The 23,799-nt window shown below is 44.8% G+C and overlaps 1 protein-coding gene across 4 annotated transcripts; it reads right to left on the bottom strand.

The window, feature by feature from the left end:
* Positions 1 to 45: 45 nt before the first annotated feature.
* On the bottom strand, positions 46 to 23,423 carry LOC143684566 (peptidase inhibitor 16-like). Of its 4 annotated transcripts, none has more exons than XM_077161638.1 (7): positions 16,821 to 23,423; positions 14,117 to 14,574; positions 7,333 to 7,554; positions 2,492 to 2,601; positions 2,166 to 2,254; positions 877 to 1,560; positions 46 to 659 (listed from the first exon to the last, which is right to left on the bottom strand). In XM_077161638.1, the coding sequence occupies exons 2-7, from the start codon at positions 14,471 to 14,473 to the stop codon at positions 247 to 249; spliced, it is 1,875 nt and encodes a 624-aa protein (XP_077017753.1). In that variant the 5' UTR covers positions 14,474 to 14,574; positions 16,821 to 23,423; the 3' UTR covers positions 46 to 246. The 4 variants fall into 4 exon arrangements, with proteins under 4 accessions (XP_077017753.1, XP_077017752.1, XP_077017756.1 ...); XM_077161637.1 differs by having other exon boundaries at positions 17,027 to 23,423; XM_077161641.1 differs by lacking the exon at positions 877 to 1,560 and having other exon boundaries at positions 17,027 to 18,578.
* Positions 23,424 to 23,799: the final 376 nt, after the last annotated feature.

Here is a 23,799-nt window from a genome sequence, read left to right as displayed (position 1 = left end):
TAAAGGATATAGGTCATGTTGGAGAGTGTGCAGTAATAAACTGGATTTCAAACTGAGTAAAAAATGATATGTTGAAGTTCAAAACTATTATGGGATAGGGATTACAACTTCTAATTAAAAACAGCTTAGTCGTTTCAGGGCAGGACCTGTCCAGAAGCTGTGGCTTCTCTCTTAGAGCAAGACAGTCCAGGGTGGGCATGAGGTCAGGGTTCCCCCACCAGGCCTTGCCTTTGAGTGGAAGCCCGTTCAGAAGTTTCCAGCCAATATGAGGGGAGGAAGGAGCAGCAGTCCCAGGAAAGTGCTCCAGACATGACTAGGTGCAGAGTTCGGCCTTAATTTGCTTGGTTTTACCTTGGCTGGCTTTACCTTGCTTGGGTTTAACTTGTTAGGTTTTAACTTGTTGGGTTTTACCATGGTTGTCTTTACTGTTGTTGTCTTTACCCTAGTTGGTTTTTCCGTGGTTGGCCTTAGAGTGGTTGTTTTTATTGTCTTTACCACGGCCGGTTTTTCCATGGTTGGCATTATTGTGGTCAGCTTTATGTTGCTTGGCCTTCCCTTGTCTGGCTTCCCCATGCCCGGCTGGATGCCTGCTCCGATGCTTGGTTCCATGACTGGCTTAATTCCTAAATCAATGCCTGGCTCTTCAGGGATTGTTTCATCTGCGACAAAGGACAGGTCTTGCCTTAGCCTGGAGACAATTATTCCTGACTGCCCATCTTCCCCATCAGCCATGCAAGGTGGTGGCCCAGCAGCCAAGGAGGAGGCTTCTACTCAGAAGGTACATGCTCCCACCATGCCCATACCATCCATGCTGGGGACAGGATGCTGACATTCTGAAGCCAGGTGGGTGGGGAAGGTGCATGGCACAGGCCTTACCTGGCAAGGATGACTGTAGGGTCAGGGTGTGCCCACCCATGGCATTAGTGGTGGCAGAGATGTTGGGGGATCTGGGCAGGGACCTGGAGGTGGTGTGCCCCATATGAACCCGTGTGGCCTGTAGTTCATCTGGCTCATCCTGGGCTGGAAAAACTGAGGCCAAGACCTCACCAGAAGATGGCAACTTGTGGGAGCCCCTTGCCTGTGCCTTCTCCTGGGCACGGGGTAAGGGTTCTTGAATCCCTGTCAGGGGCATCTCAGGGTGCAGAGATCTTTCTGGGCTCACAGAGGGTGCTTTTGTCCTGCTGGCTACTTTGTCTACAAATTTAGGTGTGTGTGTGTGTATTGATTTGGGGATATTAACTGGTCCCTGATCGAAGGAGAGCATGCTGTAAATTGTCAAAGAGGAAGGGACTTCAGTTGTTAATAAAGATGGGGCCTCTGTTGCCATGGATGGGGGATCTTTCCTAGGTAAGGAAGATGGGGCCTCAATTTCTAAGGTAGGCAGAGCCTTGGTTGCCAGGGAGGTAGGGACCTCAGTTACCAAAAAGGAGGGAGCCTCAGTTGCTAGGGAAGAAGGAGTATCCTTTTTCCTAGCCCCTGAGGCTTCAGTTGCCAAGGAAGATGAGGCCTCAGTTACCAGGGAAGGCAAATCCTGAGCCTCTTCTGGGCCTCTGATGGGTTCTGATGAGACAGACAAGGCCCACCATTAGTGCTGGAGGTGGGACCTCACATCCCTCACCCCACTGCAGCCAAGGTGAGGCAACCAAATGTCCCACCAGGACACACAAACACACAGTCCCTCTAGCAAATATGGCCCTCATTGATAATAAGGACCATTTCATGTTATTGACATGGTTGCACCTCCCAGCCACCATCCTGGTCCAAATCTTCCTCTCCCTGAGCTTGCAGTTTCCTCTTCAGAAGATTTCTCCAGTTTCACTTCTGTTCTTAACACACTCAGCATGTCACTGGCCCTGCTCCTTTCCCTGGGTTGAGCACACCCACCGATCTAGCTCCACCCGCCTCCCCAGCCTGGCCTTTACCAGCTGGTGCCAGTTCCTGCATAGGAGCCACTGGACACGTTCTCTATTCTCCTCTGAAGGGTTGAAATCTCTCCAGTTTAAATGACAGGGGGTCAAAGTGGCTGCACAAGGAGGGCAAAGGGGCTGCTGAGGACCCTTCTTTGCCTACGCACCACCCGGGATCCCTGCAAGACTCAGTACACTCCACCCAGCATCCCTAATCTCAGCCCCTCACCCTGCACCCCACCCCTGACTCCAACTCACCACAGAGGCTGTTCACGCAGCGGTAGTCAGAGGGGCACTGGGAGCACGATGGCCCCACCCGGTAGGGCCACCGCCCTCTCATGTTACCCCTGCAGAAGGTGAGGAGGGCTCTGGGAAGAGTTCCTGACCCACCCCACCCTCCCCTTTCTCCCAAACACAGACCTAATCTGAAGGTGGCCCAGAGTGCCTGGGTCTGCTGCTTACAGTAGACATCTGCCACTGGACCCCAACAGCTTTCCCGAGGCATAGGCCAGATTGGCCTCCTTCATGTTCCTCAAGCTCTGCCCACCTGCCACCTCCCATCCACAGGTCTGGTTTGTACTCACGGGGGGTGGTAATTGCAGACCAGCAAATATACGTTGACCTCATTAAGGACATGCAGTTTCTCACAGAAATAAGTGCCGCAGCCAACCCTGTTGGAGTCTGCCCAGACTACCTGAAGGAGAGCAAACCCCATACTTTGGATCAGCTTGGGTGGCATGGGCCCTCTCCGGGGTCTTCTCTCCCAGCCTCCCTGGGTGGGTAGAGGGGTCACCCAATAGCCTGTAGGATTAAGGTTCCTGAGCATACAGCTTCAGGACAAAATTCCCAACAGAGGTAGGTTTGTACTGAACAATCTAGTGTCCTTAGCCAACCACACATCTCTCCCTCTTGGAAACTTCCCTCAGTTCAGTTGTGATATTCTGTAATGAATTCTTGTGGACTATTCCTAGAGGCTCTTGCATTTTAAACAAATGTTCAAAGGCATGATGTAAATATTTAAAAGAATTACTCTAAAATGGCAGGATTGCCTATTTCAAATGGTAGACCCCTGTAACAAGAAAAGTCCAAGCAAGGGAACAAAGGAAGCATTGGGAAATTCAAACAGCACCCCCACCCCCACCACCACACACATACACCTTGGGCACAATGATAAGTGAGCAGAGGCTTGCTCTGCTTGTTTCTAGGTATGGGTCTTCTTGCCGCCAGAAAAATTCTGAAGTATAACCTTTAATTACTTAAAGGTTAAAACAAACTTTTGTGCTGCTATAAGCTGAGACTAGCAACCTCCCCTTCTTATTTTTAGACCCCATCTATCCAGGAGCTACTCAAACTAAGCAGGTTTTTGCTGTGAAATCTGGTTCTAGCTGTTAGTTCTGCAGGCTCCCCAGGATTGGGGTCTTTCTGCTGAAACTGGCAAAGTGCCCCCACTACCACCAATGAGCACCTCCAGACAGAAATGTACATGTGCACTCAGGGTCAGGGAAAGCTGGGGATGGGGTAGGGCAGACACACTCCTGCTGGGCACTGACAGCATTCCCTGGAGGAAGATGTGTGTGTATGGGGGTAGGGAAAGCTGGGTGCAAAGGAAAGGGGGCAGGGGGTGCTGCTGGGCCTTTACAACTTTCTGATCTGCATGGGTGTTGCTGGGATTTCCTTCCCTAAAGAGTAAGACTAAAAATACTACCCAAAAGACGCCAGGGAAAATGGAATTGGTGGAGATGGGTGGGAAGATGGTGGTTTCATTCTTTTCCTTTCAGATTTTTGTTGTGTAATATTTTGTACAACAAATATTTGTTAAAGAAAAAAAATAATTGGAGGAAAAAAAACTCAATAACACTGTTAATCGTCCTACACACACATTCACACACATACATCTTATCTGAAAACTCAAAATTTCAGAATGTGTTGAGAAGAGGGAAAAACAGAAGGTGACTGTGAGAGGCAGCAAAGGCTGTCAGAAGGCTCCCTGACACCTTTACTCAGTGACTATCTTATTTTATACATAGTTTTAAAAAGCAAATCAATAAATGAAATCAGAAAGATAGACAATAAAGATTGAGATGATATAATCTAGGAATGCCTTGAGTATATAATGATAGTGATTAAATGCACAAATTTAAAAAATGATTTTGCATGAGGAAGAACAAAGGAATGTCATTACTGCAGGGTGCTGAAAATAGATGGTAATTAATATTTTAAAATTTCAACTTATGTGTGAGAGTAAAGCAAAAAATGTATATTTCGTACAAAATTTATATTTTGACTAGTGCATCTCCTAATATATGTAGATAGCTGGTTGAACAACATAAGTACATGGAACCTTGGGTAGGACATGAGATTTTGTTGGTTTGTCCAGAGTGATCCCCCGATGAATCCCAGAATGATTTGATCAGTTACTGGAAAAGTATTTGCAAGCCCCCTTCGGGGAATGGTGAGAGTGGGGAGAAATTCAACCTCCCCAAGTTGAATTCTTGATATTCTCACAAGCAGTGTGGACAACCAAAGCTATAGGCTGAGCCCCCAGTCTTGGGGTTTGTTCACATGAAAGAAACTTAAACCCACAAAAGATAGGTCAAGTCTACTTAAAATTTAGGCCTAAGAGTCACCCCCAAGAGAGCCTCTTTTGTTGCTCAGATGTGGCCTTTCTCTCCAGCCAATATGATGAGCATTCTCACCACCCTCCCCCTCTCTGCGTGGGACATGACTCCCAGGGGTGTGGACCTTCCTGGCAACGTGGGACAAAGATCCTGGAATGAGCTGAGACTCAGCATCAAAGGACTGAGAAAAACCCTAGAATGAGCTGAGAATTAACATCAAGAGACTGAGAGAACCTTCTCGATCAAAAGGGGGAAGAGTAAAATGAGGCAAAGTGTCAATGGCTGAGAGATTCCAAACAGAGTCGAGAGGTTATCCTGTAGGTTATTCTTACGCATTAAGTAGATATCACCTTGTTGTTCAAGATGTAGTGGAGAGGCTGGAGGGAATTGCCTGAAAATATAGTGCTGTGTTCCAGTAGCCATGTTTCCTGATGATGATTGAACAATGATATAGCTTTCACAATGAGACTCTGTGAATGTGAAAACCTTATGTCTGATGCTCCTTTTAGCTACTATATCAACAGAAGAGTAGAACATATGGAATAAAAATAAATAACAGGGGTAACAGATGTTAAAATAAATTCAGTTTGAAATAGTGGTAGGTGAAGGCGAGGGGTAAGGGGTACAGTACGTATAGTTTTTTTTTTCTATTATCGTTTTATTTCTTTTTCTGTTGTCTTTTTATTTCTTTTTCTAAATCGATACAAATGTACTAAGAAATGATGAATATGCAACTATGTGATGATATTAAGAATTACTGATTGTATATGTAGAATGGGATGATTTCTAAATGTTTTGTTAATTTTTTTAATTAATAAAAAAAGATTGAGATGGTATAATCTAGGAATGCCTAGAGTATATAATGATAGTGATTAAATGCACAAATTTAAAAAATGATTTTGCATGAGGAAGAACAAAGGAATGTCATTACTGCAGGGTGCTGAAAATAGATGGTAATTAATATTTTAAAATTTCAACTTATGTGTGAGAGTAAAGCAAAAAATGTTTATTTTATACAAAATTTATATTTTGACTAGTGCATCTCCTAATATAACGTATGTAGATAGCTGGTTGAACAACATAAGTACATGGAACCTTGGGTAGGACATGAGATTTTGTTGGTTTGTCCAGAGTGATGCCCCAATGAATCCCAGAGTGATTTGATCAGTGAGTGGAAAAGTATTTGCAAAGTCCCCTTTGGGGAATGGTGAGAATGGGGGAAAATTCAACCTCCCCAAGTTGAACTCTTGATATTCTCACAAGCAGTGTGGACAACCAAAGCTATAGGCTAAGCCCCCAGTCTTGGGGTTTGTTCATATGAAACTTAACCTCACAAAGGATAGGTTAAGCCTACTTAAAATTAGGCCTAAGAGTCACCCCCAAGAGAACCTCTTTTGTTGCTCAGATGTGGCCTCTCTCTCCAGCCAACACAACAAGCAAACTTACCACCTTCCCCCTGTCTACGTGGGACATGACTCTCAGGGGTGTGGACCTTCCTGGCAATGTGGGACAGAAATCCTAGAATGAGCTGAGATTCAGCATTAAGGGATTGAGAAAATCCCTAGAATGAGCTGAGACTCAGCATCAAGGGATTGAGAAATCCTCCTCAACCAAAAGGGGGAAGAGTGAAATGAGACAAAGTGTCAATGGCTGAGAGATTCCAAACAGAGTAAGGAGGTTATCCCCGAGGTTATTCTTACGCATTAAGTAGATACCACCTTGTTATTCAAGATGTAATGGAGAGGCTGGAGGGAACTGCCTGAAAAGGTAGAGCTGTGTTCCAGTAGCCATGTTCCTTGAAGATGATTGTATAATGATATAGCTTTCACAATGTGACTGTGTGATTGTGAAAACCTTGTGTCTGATGCTCCTTTTATCTACCTTGTCAACAGATGAGTAGAACATATGGAATAAAAATAAATAATAGGGGGAACAAATGTTAAAATAAATTTAGTCTCAAATGCTAGTGATCAGTGAAAGGGAGGGGTAAGGGGTATGATATGTATAATTTTTTTTTCTGTTTTCGTTTTTCTTTTTCTGAATAGATGCAAATGTTCTAAGAAATGATCATATGATGAATATGCAACTATGCGATGATATTGTGAATTACTGATTATATATGTAGAATTGAATGATCAAAACAGGAATGTTCGCGTTTATTTGATGTTTTTTTGTATTAAAAAAAATTAAAAAAAAAAAAAAAAACCAAATGCAACAATGCAGATTTCAAAGGAATGGGTCTTTTTGCTTTATCAGTCCCTACAGATGAGAAGCAGCAAATCAGGCACCATGAGAAATGACAACAGAGTGACAGTGAGAGAAGAAGGAAGTTGGAGGCATTTGGTGCAGGATCACATAGCCCTGCATTACCTAGGCTGGGAGGGGTAGGACAGAGGACTGCTTAGAGCCCGGTGCAGTATCGCCTACTCCAGTAACTGCCATCTGTGCAACTGGAGCTGTGACATCTAACTTCTGTCTCTTCAGTAACAGGAGACTTAGAAGGAAGACAAAGACTGTGGTTTTTTAAAGAGTAAAATGAAAATTATTTGGGCAGTTTGAAAATCAAATTCTTCAGAGGCCTAGACAACACATTAGTTAGTTGCTGCAAAAAGAATTTATAAAGGATTTAAGGGGGCTTAGAGTGCTGATTCGCCTTCCTGAATTAAGGATGCTCCCGGGACCCCCAGGTGGAGAAGAGAGATGGCCCAGCCACTCATTCCCAGGGTGGTCCTGCCCCAATACAGCAAGACTGTGCTCAACTCCCCTTCGGGGCACACTGGCCCAGGCTCTGCCCAGCCTCCCCGCACCTGTGTGTAGTGGCCGCAAACCTTCCCTGGCTTGCAGGTGTTGGCGGTGAAGTTGTAGACATTGTGCTCGCTGTGCCACTCCGATACTCCCAGAGGCAGGTCTATAGAACTGCCTGTCATCGCGAACAGGTTCTCGCCGCGCCACCCGCGATTTGGGTTGTGGGCCCACTGGCAATGCCGTGCGTAGGCCTCAGCGAATTTGGCCAGATCCTCGTCCCAGTACTGTGGGGCAGGGGAGGCAAGTAGGTGGAGGTGAGAGAAGAAAGAAAGTGAGGATGTAACCGAGAAATCAGGAGTCAAGGGATGATTTTGATTGCTGAATCATTACATAGATACTCCTTTTTGCTTTCTGGTGTATTTGAGTAGACAGAGGGAACTACCTGAAACCTCTAAATTGTAATTCAGCTCCTTTGATCTCTGGTAAGGATTGTGTAGCTCTTATCAACTGCCCCTGCAATTTTGAAAACCTTGTGACTAACCTTCATTTGTACCCATTTAGCCAATTTTTCAACTTTAGAGGCTTGTAGTCGCTAAAGAGAACCCCTAATGTTTATTAATGAAGGGTCTTGGGTCAGCTCAGAACTAACCCACCCCAAGTCCAAAATTATCTTGAGAACCGAGACTGGATCTAACCAAAGTGGGCCTACCTGACATGCACAGTAGCTTAGACTTCAACCTACAAATCACCTATGCCTCATTCTGCCACTTTTTTACATAGGTTCTGTGACTAAGCATGTAATCAATTTGTGCATGTTCAATAATTAGATAACCTCTAATTACAAGCATCTGGGGCCACTGTGCTCATTATCCTAAACCCTGCCCATTCTTTTCTTTAATAAAACTATCATAACTACTATAGGTTGGGGTGACAGATTTTGAGCCAATAGGCCAACTGCTCTCCTACAAAGCACCTCGGTAATAAACTCTTTGTCTCTTTGAAACCTTGGTGTCTCAGGAATTGGTTATTGACCATGTTGGGCAAAAGAATCCATGGACTCTGTCCGGTAACAAGGATGCCCACAGATTCTGTGGGGCCAGAGCAGATGGTTGGATGTATGGTAAGCACTTCTGGAGGCAGGGGAACCCCCTCTCCCAGTGACTCTTGCCTGTGACCTGGAGCAGGTTGGCTTCTATGGGAAGGTGAGTGGATTCCACCCCAGGCCCATGGACTTAGCCAAACGTGGGACCATTCATCAGCTGTGAGGTTTCACATATTTGCATAACCTTTCTGGACTCTCAAACAATGTTGGGAAGATTAAAAGAAATCATGTCTATGACTGTAATTAATATAGCTCCTTATAAAGGTGAGCAGGGATGTCCTGGCCACCTTCCAGGGCTGCCTGAACCTGCTCTGAAGATCACAAGATGTTCAGAGGGATGTTTAGAGGCTGGGTTGTTTATTCAGCTGGTTTCCTTCCTCACCCCACAAGGCTAACTTGGGGGCCAGAACACTTCTTTCCTTCCTTCTTTTTTTTAATGTTTTCTAAATTGTGACATAAATACATACTCAAAGAAAGGAAAGAAAAAGCAATAATTTTCAAAGTATACTTCAAATAGTAGTTATAGAACAGATTTCAGAGTTTGTCATGGACTACCATTTCACTACTTCAGATTTTTCCTTTTAGCTACTCCGAAACACTGGAGGTTAGAAGAAATATCAATATTCTAATTCAGCGTGATACTCCTTTGTTAAACCCAATTTGCTGTGTTATATAATTCCTCCTCTTCCTTTGATCCTTCTCCCAATCTATTGGGATCTTTAGGCAATGCCTGTTCTTTTTCATGTTGAGAAGGGGTGTCGACACTGAAACAGTGTCGAAATTAGTTTGAAATTAGTTGATAATCCTGGAGAAGCTGGTCCCTCCGGGTTACAGGATTTATCTGGCCTAGGGACCCTCTAGAAATTATAGGTTCCAGGAAAGCAAATTTGGTGCATGAAATTTTAATAGAGTCTCAGTTTGAGCCCTAGATGTTCTTAAGAGTTAACAGGAGTGATGTTGGTTGGGGATTAGCAAACCATGGCAATTAGCATTGTCTAACTGAAGCTTGCATAAGAATAGCCTCCAGAATAGCCTCTTGACTCTACTTGATCTCTCTTAGCCACTGATACCTTATTTTATTACACTCCTTTCCCCCTTATGGTCAGGAAGGCATTTGTCAATCCCCTGGTGCCAGGGCCAGACTCATGCCTGGGAGTCACGCCCCACACTGTCAGACTTTCACCCATGTATGCCAGTTCCAGGTAGTAGGAAGGGTAATGATTTTCCTGGCAGAGTTGGGTTTAGAGAGCGAGAGAGATTGAGAGAGAGGCAGTCCACATCTGAGCAACAAAAGAGGTTCCCTGGAAGCAACTCTTAGGCCTCATTATAGGTAGTCTTAGCTTCTCCACTACAGAAGTAAGTTTCAAAAGGGCAAGCCTCAATATCAAGGAGTCGTCTCTCCCTAAGCCAACTCAGCAGATGAACTCATTGGCCTCCCCCTATGTGGAACATTATCCAGGTGTGTATATCTCCCTAGCATCATGGGGCAGGACTCCCAGGATGAGGTGGGACCTGGCATCATGGGACTGAGGATGCCTTCTTGAAACAAGGGGGAAGAGAGAAATGAGACAGTTTCAGCAGCTGAGAGATTTCAAATAGAATTGAGAAGTTACCCTGGAGGTTATTCTTACTCATCATACAGATAGTCCTTTTTAGATTAAATATATAATCAAGGATTTGGCCTATCTTTTTTTTTTGAAGTCCTCAGTGGTTGAGAGGGTATCCAAGGTTTCCCAGATGGGAAAGTTTAATAGTTTCATATTTTATTTCTTCTCTTTGGATCATCAAGGGACGCTATTGATACTTTTTTATTATCAGCCTACCATCATTTGAAATATACCTGGGTATCATTACATTAAGCTATACAGAATTACAAGGCCTTGTGCCTATTCTGGACTCCAGGAGTTTGGGTCATTTAAATGAGCTATCCAGACAGGGTGATTTAGATAGTGTGTTACCAAAAATTTAGATGCTAGACATAATAAAACTGTCTGCGTTTAGTCTCACACAGTAGGTGAAGGTCCAGAGCATATACACTCTCCTCTTTTACCCTGTATACTGATTTACCTTAGTCCCAGCCATATTGGCTCAGTTTTCATCTGAGGTCTTTCTCTCCCTTTTTAACTCCCACTCTCCAATGGGATAGCCCAGCCTCCATATTTTTACCAGCTTCCAGGCTTCCCTCCCAAGTGGCATTCCCAAGTGCTCTCAAGTATTGTCCACTGACATCACCTGTCCCCAAGAAAAACGTCTCTGAATGATGATCAATGAGCAGGCTATTTTTGGAGGCTTGGTAACTCAAACAGCTGTAAAATCCCAAAAGAAGTGTTTTCCCATGGGGACTTCAGTGAGACACTGGGGGATGGGGAATATTTTAGGTTAGAGCTCTTCTGAGGTTTTGTCCTCAACTGGGAGGACAGGCCAGAGTGTGGTGGAAAGGAGAGATTACTAACAAGTCATCTGAACCAAGGACTGGAGAAGGAGGCCTGGATCCTATTAAACTTGGTCCTAAACATTTCCTAGAAATGGATGGCCTGGCAGAAACCCTTGCTCCACCCTCTGGGAGCCCAGACAGCTGAGAAAGCTGATATTACCTTATACATGAAAAGACTGGGCCACTCAGAGGAGAGGGGGCACTAGGCCATATCCACTTCTGGGGAGAAGGAGTGGTAGTTGGGAGCACTGTGCTGGAATCTGCCCCACTGCCATGACCTCAGGTCAGTTTCCTTCCTTTTCTGAGCATTTTTGTTCCAAATAACTGGCCCCCAAGGTTCTCTCAAACTCTGCCTGTTGTGGGAAGGTATAGCCTGTTGGGGACAAGGATCAGGGTGCCTGGGATGCCCTGCAAGATCCCAGGCTAGACTGAAGCTCCTTCAGGGGAGGACAGTGATGTATCTCCACTGTCTGACTCAGTGTTGACACATAGTAGGGGCTCTACAGATATTTGTCAATAATTGATGACTGAGACAGGACCTTGCTTAAAGCATCATCCCTGTAGAGCTGAGTTGCATTTTCCATTCTGACTAGAAGCCTGAAGTACCACCATCAGAGAGTCATTTAATGGAATCGCAAGGCTTTTCAGTTTTCCAAGCCCCCTTGGAGTTGCAAGAATTGCTGCAGCCATTCACAATGGCCACATGGTCACCATCTGAAAGCTAGTTCTTTGTTCATTCATTCATTCAAAAGTCCTACATTCATTCAACAGTCCTAGGCACTGTGCCAGCCCTAGGGTAGCAGCAAGGATCAAGAGGTCCAAGTTCACATTGTCATAAACAGTTAATTGGGCCACCATGTGGTAAATAAATCAACAGATATGTAGCGGGTACTGGGGGGAACCAAATAGCGCTTGGTGGTGGGAAAGAGACATTAAGCTGAGTCTTCAAAGATGAGGTATTAGACAGTTGGAGGGGGAAAGGCACCCTGAGCAGAAGGCACAACATGAACAAAGGAATGGAGAATAGAACCAACATTTTGTTGGGGAGAAAGACAACCTAGTTAGATTACTGAGGGATAAAGGTGAATAGAAGAGAAAGCCAGAGAGGGGTCAAAGCACATGGAGTCTTCTCAGGTAGCAGCTAGAGCTTTATCCTAAGACAGTGGAGAGCTAGTGGGAGCCACTGAAGGGTTTTGAGCAGAATCAGGCCCAAATCTTAGATTAGCCATTCTGGCAGCAGGGGCCACAGACTGGAGGAACAGGTAGAGACTGTCCAGGAGTCCCTGGGAAGAGAAATGAAAGACTGAACCATGGTCATGTCAAAGAGAAGGAGGATAGAGTAGGTTCAAAGAAAATAGAACCTTCTTAGTGGTAAAGTGGTGATGATTGCATATGAAGGCTGAAGGAAAGGGAAATTCAGTGATAACTCCCACCTGCCCCACCCTGGATCCATTCCCTTTTGTTAATTAAACATTTACTGGGCACTTAACTATGTGCCAGGCACTGATCTGAATGCTTTTCACATATTTGCTCATTGAATCTTTACAACCACCCCACAAGGTAGTTTTCTATTATCATTATTTCCATTTTACAGATGAGGAAATTGAGGCACAGAGGCTAAGTAACTTAGTCAAAGTCACACCGCAAATAAATAGCAAAACGAAGATTTTAACCAAGATCATCTGGCTCCAGAGTCTCTACCCTTAATCACTACTGAGGTCCAGCTCAAGTCTTGCTCCAAATTTACCCTGACTGTGGTGTCTCAGTTCAGTCTTACCTTTACCTCTCCTCTGATCACTTCCCATGTGGCAGCAGACTTGGCCTGCAGGAGACCCTCATTGTCTGAAATGAACCCAAAGTATTGCCTCATCTATGAGGTCCATTTCTGTCTGCAGGCTGGCTTTGACCCAGCTCTCAGCCTGTGCAGCCCTTAGCCTCAGCCAGCATGACCTGAGGGCTAAAACGATCATATAGATGGAGGAGCTGAGACCCAGCTCAATGAAGTCCTAGGCTTCATTGGTTGCTGTTGGCAGAGCATTTACCAGAATCCAGGGTTCCTAATTTCTTATCTATAATTCCTGGTTGCCAAGGGCGGTGGGGCTGTGAAAGGTGATGCTGTGATCTTTTTCATATGTTATCTTTGTCTGACCCTCAACTCAAGGCAGGGATTGCCAGCCCCATATTATCAGGAAACAGAGGCTCTTGAAGATCACAGGCCTCACCCAGAGTCACTTAGCCAGATGACAGAGGAGAGGTTAAAACTTGGGTCTTGGTTCTGAAACTTGGTGCTCTGTTACCCAATGAGACGTTGGACTTGGGCACCAGTCAAGGGTAACTGGATGCTGCTCACCAGTCTCCCTGGTCACTGGACAGTGACTGGGGGGAATGGACCAGTCCAGCCCTGAGGGAGGGGAGGAAGGGACAAACTTTAACCCTGAGCACAAACATCCCTGGACCCACCACCCACTTTAGTAATATTTTACTACGCATTTGAAGCCAAATACCTCTCCCACTCTGATAGAGGTGACCTCTGCTCCAAATCTGTGTACTTTAGCATGTTGTGCATGGGTTCATCAATATATAGATAGTGCTTTTTTACATGTTTTAAGATTTCTTGTAAATATACCTTATTGTGTGTATTTTTGAGATTATGTATTTTTCTCCATTTACTATTATATCTGTGAGGTGCCTTTCCATGTTGACACACATGTAGCACTAATTAAGACTCCCATTTTACAGATGAGAAGTGGGGGTCAGCAAGGTTAAGGGACTTACCCAAGATTACAGGTCTTGCAGGAGGTAAAAACAGCATATGGATTGTGTGATTCAAAGACCTCTTGGCTTCTGGTTCCTTTTCTCATTCCACCACCTTAGTACCTCTCTCCTACCCAAGGCTCCAGGACCCATCCAACTGTTCTGCTTTATCTTCCTATCTTCTTGGAGAACTCCTGAAAGACTGTTCCTACCAAGGCATTAAGAATTTGCTGTCTTTCCCCTCCCAGGGGCACATGCATTTTAGGAAGTGCTGGGGATGGAGGTGAGTCATTGGAGGGGGAAGCAGGACATCCAGGCCTACCTCTACTAGCTGCATAAGCATGGGCATGGCCCTCTGAGCCTCAGTTTCCTCATCTGTATAATGGTGCTGCTTATGAGCAAATGTCAATATATAAATAGTGTGAGGGACTCTCTGTTACTGAGCAGTGGGGTAAGTCTCTTAGAGCTTGAGCAAGGGTGGGGAGAAGTGATAGGTGGGATCCCTGCCCTTCATCCCCTTCAATCTCAGCATGCAACTGTACCCAGCTGCACTCACCATTTTCAGCATGTGCGTCGACTTCGGGAACACTTGTGAACGGTAGAGGTTGTGCTGATCCACCAACACTTTTTTATCCTCTTCACTGAGGGCATCTGTGGGGCCTGTGGTGGCCAGCAGCAGCAGCAACATCGGCAGCAGGAGGCTTTGGAAGCTGTGCATGGTGGCTAGCCTTCTCTGCTTCTTCTGTCCAGGGGTCTGGCAGTTGGATTTAAAGTCCTTCCCACACAAGCACCACCCCGGCTGGGACGGGACGGGAGGGGCTGTGTCTGGACGCCCAGCCTGGCTCTCATAATATCCTGGGGAGGGCTGGTGCCTTGGGTCCCGACCAGAGTTGAGTCCACTCCCAGCATTCATCTCCCCTCAGAGCCCTTGGCAAAGCCTCCTTTCTCTTGGTAATGGAGCTCAGGAGAAGAGCTGTGTGATTTCCACAGTCCCTCCCTTGTCGTGGACAGGTCCTTGAGGGGAAGAATCAAAGGCATCGATAGAACAACTGGTTGCAAGCATATTACAACTACTGGGTGCTGAGGACAGATAAAAGGAAAGAAACCTTACACACAGAGCACTGGGCCAAGATGAGGAGGCTTTGGGTGGCTGATAGAGTGAAGGAAGAAGGCAGGGTGTGTTTGAATGAATGTTGAGCCCAACCTAAGGCTGGATCCTGGTTCTGTCCTTAGGTGGCTATGTTTTTTTAGGTGGCTATGTTTTTAGCTGTGTTCTCAACTGTGAATAACTGACAATAATAGTACTTAACTCATAGGGCGGTACAGAAGATAAATGAGATACAACATATGTAAACCACCCAGAACAGTACCTGGCACATAGTAGTGCTCATAACACCACTACCCATGTGACATGCTCTTAGCTGGCTCCTGATCTAATGGTGAGGCACGGCCCATGCTTATATAGGAGGGGCTCAAGTTTTTCCCACTCTAGCTCTATTCTGGAGTAAAGCTTTTCACTACGAAGAGAATTTTCAGCTTTTGTGTGCCCTCTGTGAATGCATGTGCCTGTGGTGCCCAGGTAGGTAGTGCATGCCTTTATGAGGCATGAAGCTGGAACTTTGAGTTCGGTACACTTGAGGTCAGCTGAGATCCTTGAAGATGGCACCCTCAGTGAACCTAAAAAAACATTCACCCACCAGCTTTGGAAGATGGCAAGAGAGCTTGTCCCTGTTAGGTCTCTGGGTGAAAACAGAAGCAAAAACAAAAACAATTTGGGAAATCCTAAGTTGGTCCAGAGTGGGGTGAGTTAGGTGGTGGAGAGAATCTTGGCAGAGAGAAAGGCAAAATCCTGTCTGGAGGTAGCTTTCGTGACCCAGGGTACTCGGCCCACCCATGAGAAAAATGCTCCTGGTTTCAGCTCACATTCAGAAAATACAAAACATATAAGGAACTGACCACTATGTGCAATACACAGCACACACCATAAATCAGAAGACTTTTGTCCCTAAAATGAGACAGAATAGATGATTTCTAAAGGAGTTTCAAATAATTACATTCAAAATGATTAAGGAAATAATTGGGTAACTGAAAATGGGAGAACAAAGATTTAGGGGACAGAGCAGAATAGGGTGTGGAGGAGAATAGAAGAATGCAGGGAAATGGGCCAGTCTGGAAGCATGGGGAAAGAGGAGAGAAAACTGAGAGAGACCAGATTAGACCTACAGCCCAGACCATTGAACAGTCGTCACAGGGTGTTTAGCTAGTGAAGCTGTAAGATGGATCTCTTTTCTTTGTGGACATAACTCAGAGAGTGTCTACCAAGTTGAGCTTGAGAAAAATAAGGAGATGTAGAAGAAAACAGAGACTTCCCTGGGAATTAACACACTTCAGACCTGGCCTGGCTGGACTCAGGAGTGGAAGCACACACTGATTCTGGGTGGGATCAGGCACGGGCACCACAGACTGCCCTAGTGTGGTCATCTCTGTGTCCTCTGCCTCCAATCATGACCCTCTCCAGCAGAGAAAAAGAGCTTTGTAGGCGCAGCTGAATGGGCAGCATCCATTCATTCACTCAACAAAGATTTACAGAGTTTCTCCATTGCGCCAGATGCTGTACTAGGTGGACAAGACAGACTGGGTTTCTGTAGTCATGGAACAGCCGGTTTAACGTTGCACGGAACCCACCAGGAAACACAGCCTTGTGAATAAAAGTATGCTGGCCCTGAAGCAAACACCATTTATTTAAGAAGCACTTTATCTGGTGCTTATTTTTTGGCAGACACCGTTCTATGCAGTTTCTTTTTATCAACTTACTTAACTTCTCCATGAGATGGATACTATTAAATTCTTGCTTTTACAAATTAAGAACGTGAGTCCCAGAGAGGTTATGAAATTTCCCATGATCATACAAAAAGTTAATAAGTCTGAGTCAGGATTTGAACCAGGCATTCCTGCTCCAGAGAAAGCCCCCTTTTGCCCCACCCCAGAGGCCCGTTTGAGGGGGACAGCTGCTTGCACAGGCAAGAGTGCCTGATGGCTGGTCCTGAACCCATACTGGACAATTCAGTGGCAGAGGCCAGCAGCAAGGGATTGGTGCTCCTAGGCAGGGACAGTTGGACAGGTGAGATGGAACCAGGAATAAGGCTAAAGCAGATACAAATCTTCTGGTCTGCCCTGAGCCCGCCCCCATCCCACCTCCAGCCTTCTCTAATCCCACCCACCTGGGAATGTGTGGCGACACATTGTTTAAATTTACTCACCCAAGTTGTTTTCCCTGTGTCCCAGCCTGTAGAACCCAGTTCAGACAGGTAACAACTGCCTGTAACTGGGTGGGGGCAGGGGAGGGTTCTGGAGTAGTGTTGGGGTGGGGGCCACAGCTGCGCTGTAATTTACTCAGTCAATTCCCAAGTCTAGACAATAGGTTATTGGCCATTTGGGGTCTTACAGAAAACTCTGAATCACTCACCTTTGAGACAAGGCTTTTTCTTGTACGTTGAATATTCTTTTGATAGTTCCGATTCTCACCATTGTAGCTCAGCTTGCTCTTTTGGCCACATTCTGTGTTCTCATGGAACCAAAAGGTCACCGGGCACTGAATTCAAACCACCCTAGCAGCTGGGCTTTCCCAGTCCTGGCTACTTGATGGAATAACAATAATGGCATCATTAAGAAATTTGCTTTAGTTTCATCACAGTGAACTACAAACCAAGAGTAATTTTTAATTTAAATTTAAAGGAAAGACAAGTGCCTCAGATGGCATCAGAGAGCAATGTCCAAGGTTTACAGATGGAAGCCAGTCTATACAAATGCGGAAAGCAGGCAATTCTGAGTCAGGTTGGTTACAGATATGAAAACGGCAGTCCTCCACTCCTCACAGCCATTCAATTTACGCCTCTTCCCTTGCACCTGGATCTGACCATTGCCTGGGAACTTCTTGGGTTTTCAGACCTTCTTTCTCAGGTAGCTGTGCCTACCCTGTCTCTTTTACTTTGTTCCCCTCTTCTCCTGAATTACAGTATCCCCTCTCATCTGGTTTAAATGTAAAATGAAGGCTAAATAGGTGTGAGAACCACGGTTTCAGAACAGAAGGAAATACATAAACTTTGACAATATCAAAACAGGTATAATTCGTAGAAATCGGGAAGTAGAGGAAAAGATGAGGTGGGAGAAAGAATGAGCTATTTCTCATTTTCAGGGCCTTGAACCATGCTTTCTTAAAAGGACTCTTACTAAAAAAAACCTCTAGTTTCTTTGTCTTTTTCATAATCCTAATTTCAGAGATCTTTTTTGAACTAATTTTTTTGGAGCAGAAGGGAGGAAATGCCTACTTCAGTTTTTTCTCTGTTAAATTAACCTAAAATGAGATTTAGTACTTTTATTTTTAAAATAGCATAATTCTATGGTCCCATTTTAATAAAAGTTATTCTACCTTGCTTCCTAGCTAGAAATATCCTAGAGACGTCTGGGTGGAAGTTTTCAGAATCACTCAAACTGTCTTCAATTCTTTATAGTAAGAACATAAATTTTTTATGAAAATGTCATTATTCTAAAAAATTAAGATTGGTGAAATATCTGTCTTCAACATGGTGTCCAGGGGCTTGTCAGTTTGATTTATTTAAAAAGACTAAAGGATATAGGTCATGTTGGAGGAATGTGCAGTAATAAACCAGAATTCAAACAGCAAAAAGCGACATGTTGAAGTTCAAAAATATTATCATGGGATTGGAATTACAACTTCTAATTAAAAACAGCTGAGTCTTTTCCAGGAATTATGGCGGGGCGGCGAAGGTAAGGAGTGGAATCACGAAGTGATGTGACTAGACTTCGGCTTTAGAAAGCTCCCTGTGGCAGCTTTGTGGACAGTGAATTGGGATGGTGGGACCTGTATGGAGCAGCCATTTAGGAGGCTGTCGGCAGAGCCCGGGAGTGAAAGAGCAAGGTTCCAGGCTGAGGCAGCAGCAGATAAGAAACAAGGAGGCAGTTCTCTAATGCTTGCTCCTGATCAGAAGTAGAGGCTGAGGGAAAAGGGAGGAGCCCAGGATTGATGCCAAGCTTTATGTCCTGGGGAACAGGGCAGGTGATGCTGCCATTCACTACAATTAAGCTCACAGGATGAGCCAGGAGGCCGGGGGGGAAACAGTGGGTTCATATGTTAGCTACTACTCGGAGAGGCAGACAAGATGGAACTAGAGGTGTGAGAGATTTCTTGTGAAAAATGCCTGGGAAATTCCTATTCCTAAGCGAGGAAATAGGAAGCAGGAAAGGAAAACTCTCTGACCATGATCTAGGCCGGATGCCTGTTACAGGAGAGAAGGGAGGGAGGAGGACTGACTGGGTAGAAGTCTCCAGTTGCAGTGAATGAACCTCTGAGAAAGTCTCCTCAGACTGAAGTTTCCCTGATGGGGCAGGAATAGCCAAGCTCTATATGCTGCCTACTCAGCCCTGGGATGGGAACAGCTGGGAGGGTCTGGCCTTAGTGTGAATGGAACAGATTGCCGAGGGGCTTAGGGAAGGCTCTCTCTTGAGGGGAGATCTGCGTGGCACATCCCCAAGGTTGCCACAGTTGTTTTGGACCTGGTGGATCTGAGGCGCTTCAGGAGAGCTGGGTAAAGATGGCCTCCTGACACTTGGATATATACAGGACCAGAGCTCAGGGAGAAGTGTGCGCTGGGCACACCTGTCCACGGGCAGAAGATGAAGCAGAGTTGAGACCATCCAGGGAGAATGTGTGAATGAGAAAAGAGGAATACCCAAGCTGGAAATGTAGGGGAAACCAACAGACAGAAGTGGAAGGGAGTGGTTCCGGTAAGGAGAGGGTAGTACCACAGCAGCCCCGGGAGGGGGGCATTTTCCACAAGTCAGTGCAAATGTATAGAGGTATCGCGAACTAAGAGAACTGAAAACAGCCCTCTTTGCCACCTTTTTACATGGAAGCAATCTCACTTTGTATTGTTGAAATCCTGAGAATTGAAAATTCATGGGATCAGCTAATTAGAAGCCATGTGGGGAAAGGGGCTGGGGTGGGGTGAACATAAGTGAGTGTAAGGCTGGGTGAGAATGTTAGAGAAAACCAAGGTTGGGTGGAAGAAGTGGCCATAAGGTCCACAGAAGACTGACACTGCAGGCCTGTCCCATACTAGGATGTGGCTAGTAGTCTCCTGAGGTAAGAGAGAAGAGAAAATTGGAAATTAAACAACGACACCAAATACAGGAAAGGTATCAACCAACATAGATGCTTTTAATTACAAAAAGTAAAAACTTTCTTTACATAAAACTTGAATTTACACACATTCTTTACACGGTGGAAGTCTTTACAAGTTCGTAGTACATGAAGTCACTGTCGATGTCCTGCTCTGAGCATATTTGAACGGCTTAGATGAATCAGAGCATGTGTGGTTGGAACAACTGTCTGATCAGCATGTCTGTTTCCCTCTAGTCACTGGGATTCTCAGGCCCCAAACTCTGGTTCTCTCCAACGAACTAGAGTCATCCCAGGAGCCTGCCCCTGATGAAGGCGGTGGAGAGACTGAACACCAAGTTCTTGGCTTACTTGTGCCTTTCTAGTCTTTCCCTCCCCCAACCCTGTGTCTGTTACTGACCCTTCCCTGGGAGGGCGGAAGGAAAAAAAAAAGACCATTGCCATCATTTTTGAGTGTTAAACAATGGGGAGGAACTTGGAAGGAGAGAGTCGCCTATGAGAAGGAGGATGGGGCTCTGTGGGAGTGTCATGTGTTTGTTTCTTTCTGTCACCAATTCTTATGGGTTGAGAGTTTGATCCTGAAAGAATTTAAAGTTCTCTCAGGAACTACAGTGTGAGGACAGGGCACTAAGCTGAGAGTAAAGGTGACTTCACACAATGATATCATCTAACCCCAGAGTGGTTGTGAGGATTAATAAGACAAAGTAGATGCCCCAACTCTCCAATTTTTGCTTGAAATTAAAACTACATTGGGTGCTTACAGCTGTGGCTCCTTCTTCAGCTGACTGCTGACTTGTCCGAAGCACCAAGTTAGGGAGGGACGGTCCTGTTCCATTTCTACCACAGCTTGACTGTTCCAGGGCTCCACTGAGCATTATGTAACATACTATTCTGAAAAAGCCTGGACATTTCATGGTCTCCAGAGAGAAAAATGATAGATGTGCAAAGCTCTAATGCCTAAATTATGCAGGGCAGGGAAACCAGACACTAAGGAAGCTGGGCAATAGACAAGCTGGCTGGAGGATCTCAAAACAAGGTCAGGGTTTAAGCCACAGTACATCCAAAGTGGGTGGAGTTGGACGTAGTGCACGAGAGAAAACACCTGTCAATCTTTCCTGAAACTTCTGTGGAACAGACTGCTGGATAACAGGAGGCCAGGGGTGAGGAGGGCAGGGAGATTTGTAATGATGGTGATACAGCACATCTCCAGAGCTTCCCATTTTTCCTTTGCTAGCAGACTGTCCCCAGAAGCACCTTCACCTTTCCAGCCTCCTGGCCTTTACATGCATCAGCTCAGTACAGCTGTGAAGATCCAAATACAATCTTCATTACAGAAGCCACTAGTTAGTGAACAAACCCTCATTCCAAACTATATTAATGACTGAGGCCATCACCTGCAGCTAAGTAACTTGAGATGTTTCAAAATAATTGTTCCTACACTGAGTCCTATGCTGGATTTTGGAAGAAGGAAATGGAAAACCGGGAACTGAAAAACAAGTGATGTAAACTCCAAGGGGAGTCACAACTAGAACCTCTGGTCACACATCTGGAAACATGTGGTGATGGGAAAATGGCTGGATAGTTGTGTTCCAGCTACACATACTCTTCAAAAGTTTTCAAATGGGGAGGGAAAAGTGAAAGATGTTTACTAAAGTCATATGGTTAGATTTCCTCTTCCATTTCTGTCCAAAATTGTTTTGAAAACAAATGCTGGTGAGTTCCTGGCTTGCCGATTCTTATCCCTAGGATCTCCCACCCTAGTAGGGCACACCCAAGTCAATTAAATGCACATCTTTGTTATGGGCCCTACATTGTGCAGGGAAATAACAGGCTCTGAGGACTCGAACCAGAGGACCTGAGTTTGAGTTCCAACCACTTACCTAATGGCAGTTAGCTCTTTTAAGCCTGTTCCTTTGCTAGTAAAATGAAGATCTAATAATATCTACTTTACAGGACTGAATGAAGATTAAAGGAGATAATATATAACAAGATGCTTTGTAAGTCGGAAATGACAGGACAAATGTTATTATTATTCCTTTCCCTGAGAAAATGAACCAAAATCTGTACATTTGATAGCCTGTCTCTTTTGAAAAACCAGAATAGGTATAGTATCTATTCAATACTTGACTATTGGAAAGTTTGGGACATTTGGACAAAAGTACTTCAGACTGGAGCCAAAGCAGCCACTCTCTTCAGAGAGCTGATCTCTGGGGATGGAGTCTTTGCTCCAAGAACCTATAGAGTGAACCTAATCCATTTTGCAGAAGTTAACACCATGTCACTTCTTGGTAAATACTCAACAAACTCGTGAGCAAGGCCCTGTTATTCTGTTTTTATTGTGGTGGTAGAGGTGGGGAGTTGGTCAGGGAGTCCCACCATCCCTTCCTCACATTGCCTTCACATCTCAATGACCCTCTTTCTCAACCAGGTCATGCAAGCAGAGGGACTTTGCTGCTTTTATCTAGGGGCTGAGGGCCAGGCAAGTAGGGGAAATCCTGCACCAACTGCCACACAAAGCGTGGGATAATTAGTAAGGGGCTGGCGACCCCAAGCCACTCTTGCAGGACTAGTCAGTGTCAGGTTGTGCTCATCAGAATTATCTTGAAAAGAAGGTGATTTATGTCTGGCTATCCACTAAATAAGAGCAAGAAAATCCACCTGGGAGACTTTCTCCTCTAACATATACCTACATTCAAGTCTGAACTGGATAGATTTTAAATTAAATGAGGAGCTTATGCACAAAAGTCTCTACTTATCTGTTCCTATAGGCATTATTTGTAGAATTGCAAAACTGCTCACAGTTTAGGGAATTTCTCTGAGGATGCCTTGGAACTCAGACACACACAAACTTGGTTTTTTTTTTTTTTTTAGTTTTTCAAGTTTTGAACTGAAGTGGGTATTTGATGGACCTTTAAGTTGTAAAAAGCAGGAATGAAATGGGGAACACAGGGTAAAAACAAAGCAGAAATCTCAATAATCTAAGCAGTCGCTTTGCTTCTAAGGAAAAAGCTCTTTTATTAACTCAAAAGGCCTAAATTAAGAAAACTCTGAGAGGCCTCTAAATAACTTGCTTATGCGTATCTTTCCTCATGTGCAGCAGGATCAAGGACACTGCAGGAGGCTCTAAAAGCTTGCACAAAGCTGGCCTCCAAATGATCCCTATGATTCAAAATCTTTTAAATCCTAATTGCTTATCAGCATGACCTTCATATACACAAAAAGCTTTGCTTTTCCCATATTGATCCACACAAGGGGCTGATTCTTTTAATGAAAAATTCCCTCAGGTACATTTCACCCGAGTTTGATTCAAGCCCATGGAGGACGTTCTAAGCGTTTCCAAATGAGTTCCTAACTCCAAGTTCTGTGAACTCTGTCCTTTATAATACACAGACACAGGCCATTCAAGTGCTCAATGATCCCCCACCCATAGCTGCTCCTAAGATGCGCAGAGAACAGAGGGCCTGGAAGACAATGGACAGGGACTTCTCAGAGGGTGAAATGGATGCCTCAACGGGTCACAATCACCTTCCTTTCCACTGACTACTCTAGTCTGTTACTCTGACATAGAAATGGACTATATCCATTTGATTCCTGCCATTCAGAAGGAAAGGCTGGTGTGGTTTGCTTTTTTCTCATCTTGGAAATGGCATGGCATGTGGACAGGGATCTAAGAGTGTCAATAAAGGAATAATAAAGGAAATGGGAACAAAAAAAGAATGTCCTTATTTATACCATTTGATTAATATATACTAAAGGATTTGGGGAAAACAATGAACATAAGGAATCATGCAGTCAAAAGAATACTACTTTATACTGATACAAAAAATAAAAAGACCTCATCTTGTTTCCCAGTACAAACAGAAATTATTTTAAGACAAAGCATCACATACTCGCACATCCTGCTGGCAAACTCTTCCTGTCTGGAGTTCCTCCCTCAACCACATTACAACATCAGCTTGACACATCTGCAAAACATCTTCCCTGCAAAAATTCTGACCCTAAAGATCAAACCCAGCGAGATACCCTCTCCCCAAACCAGC

This window comes from Tamandua tetradactyla, chromosome 5, assembly GCF_023851605.1.
Source record: "Tamandua tetradactyla isolate mTamTet1 chromosome 5, mTamTet1.pri, whole genome shotgun sequence".
Taxonomy (NCBI): domain Eukaryota; kingdom Metazoa; phylum Chordata; class Mammalia; order Pilosa; family Myrmecophagidae; genus Tamandua; species Tamandua tetradactyla.
This window is presented reverse-complemented; position numbering and strand designations above follow the sequence as displayed.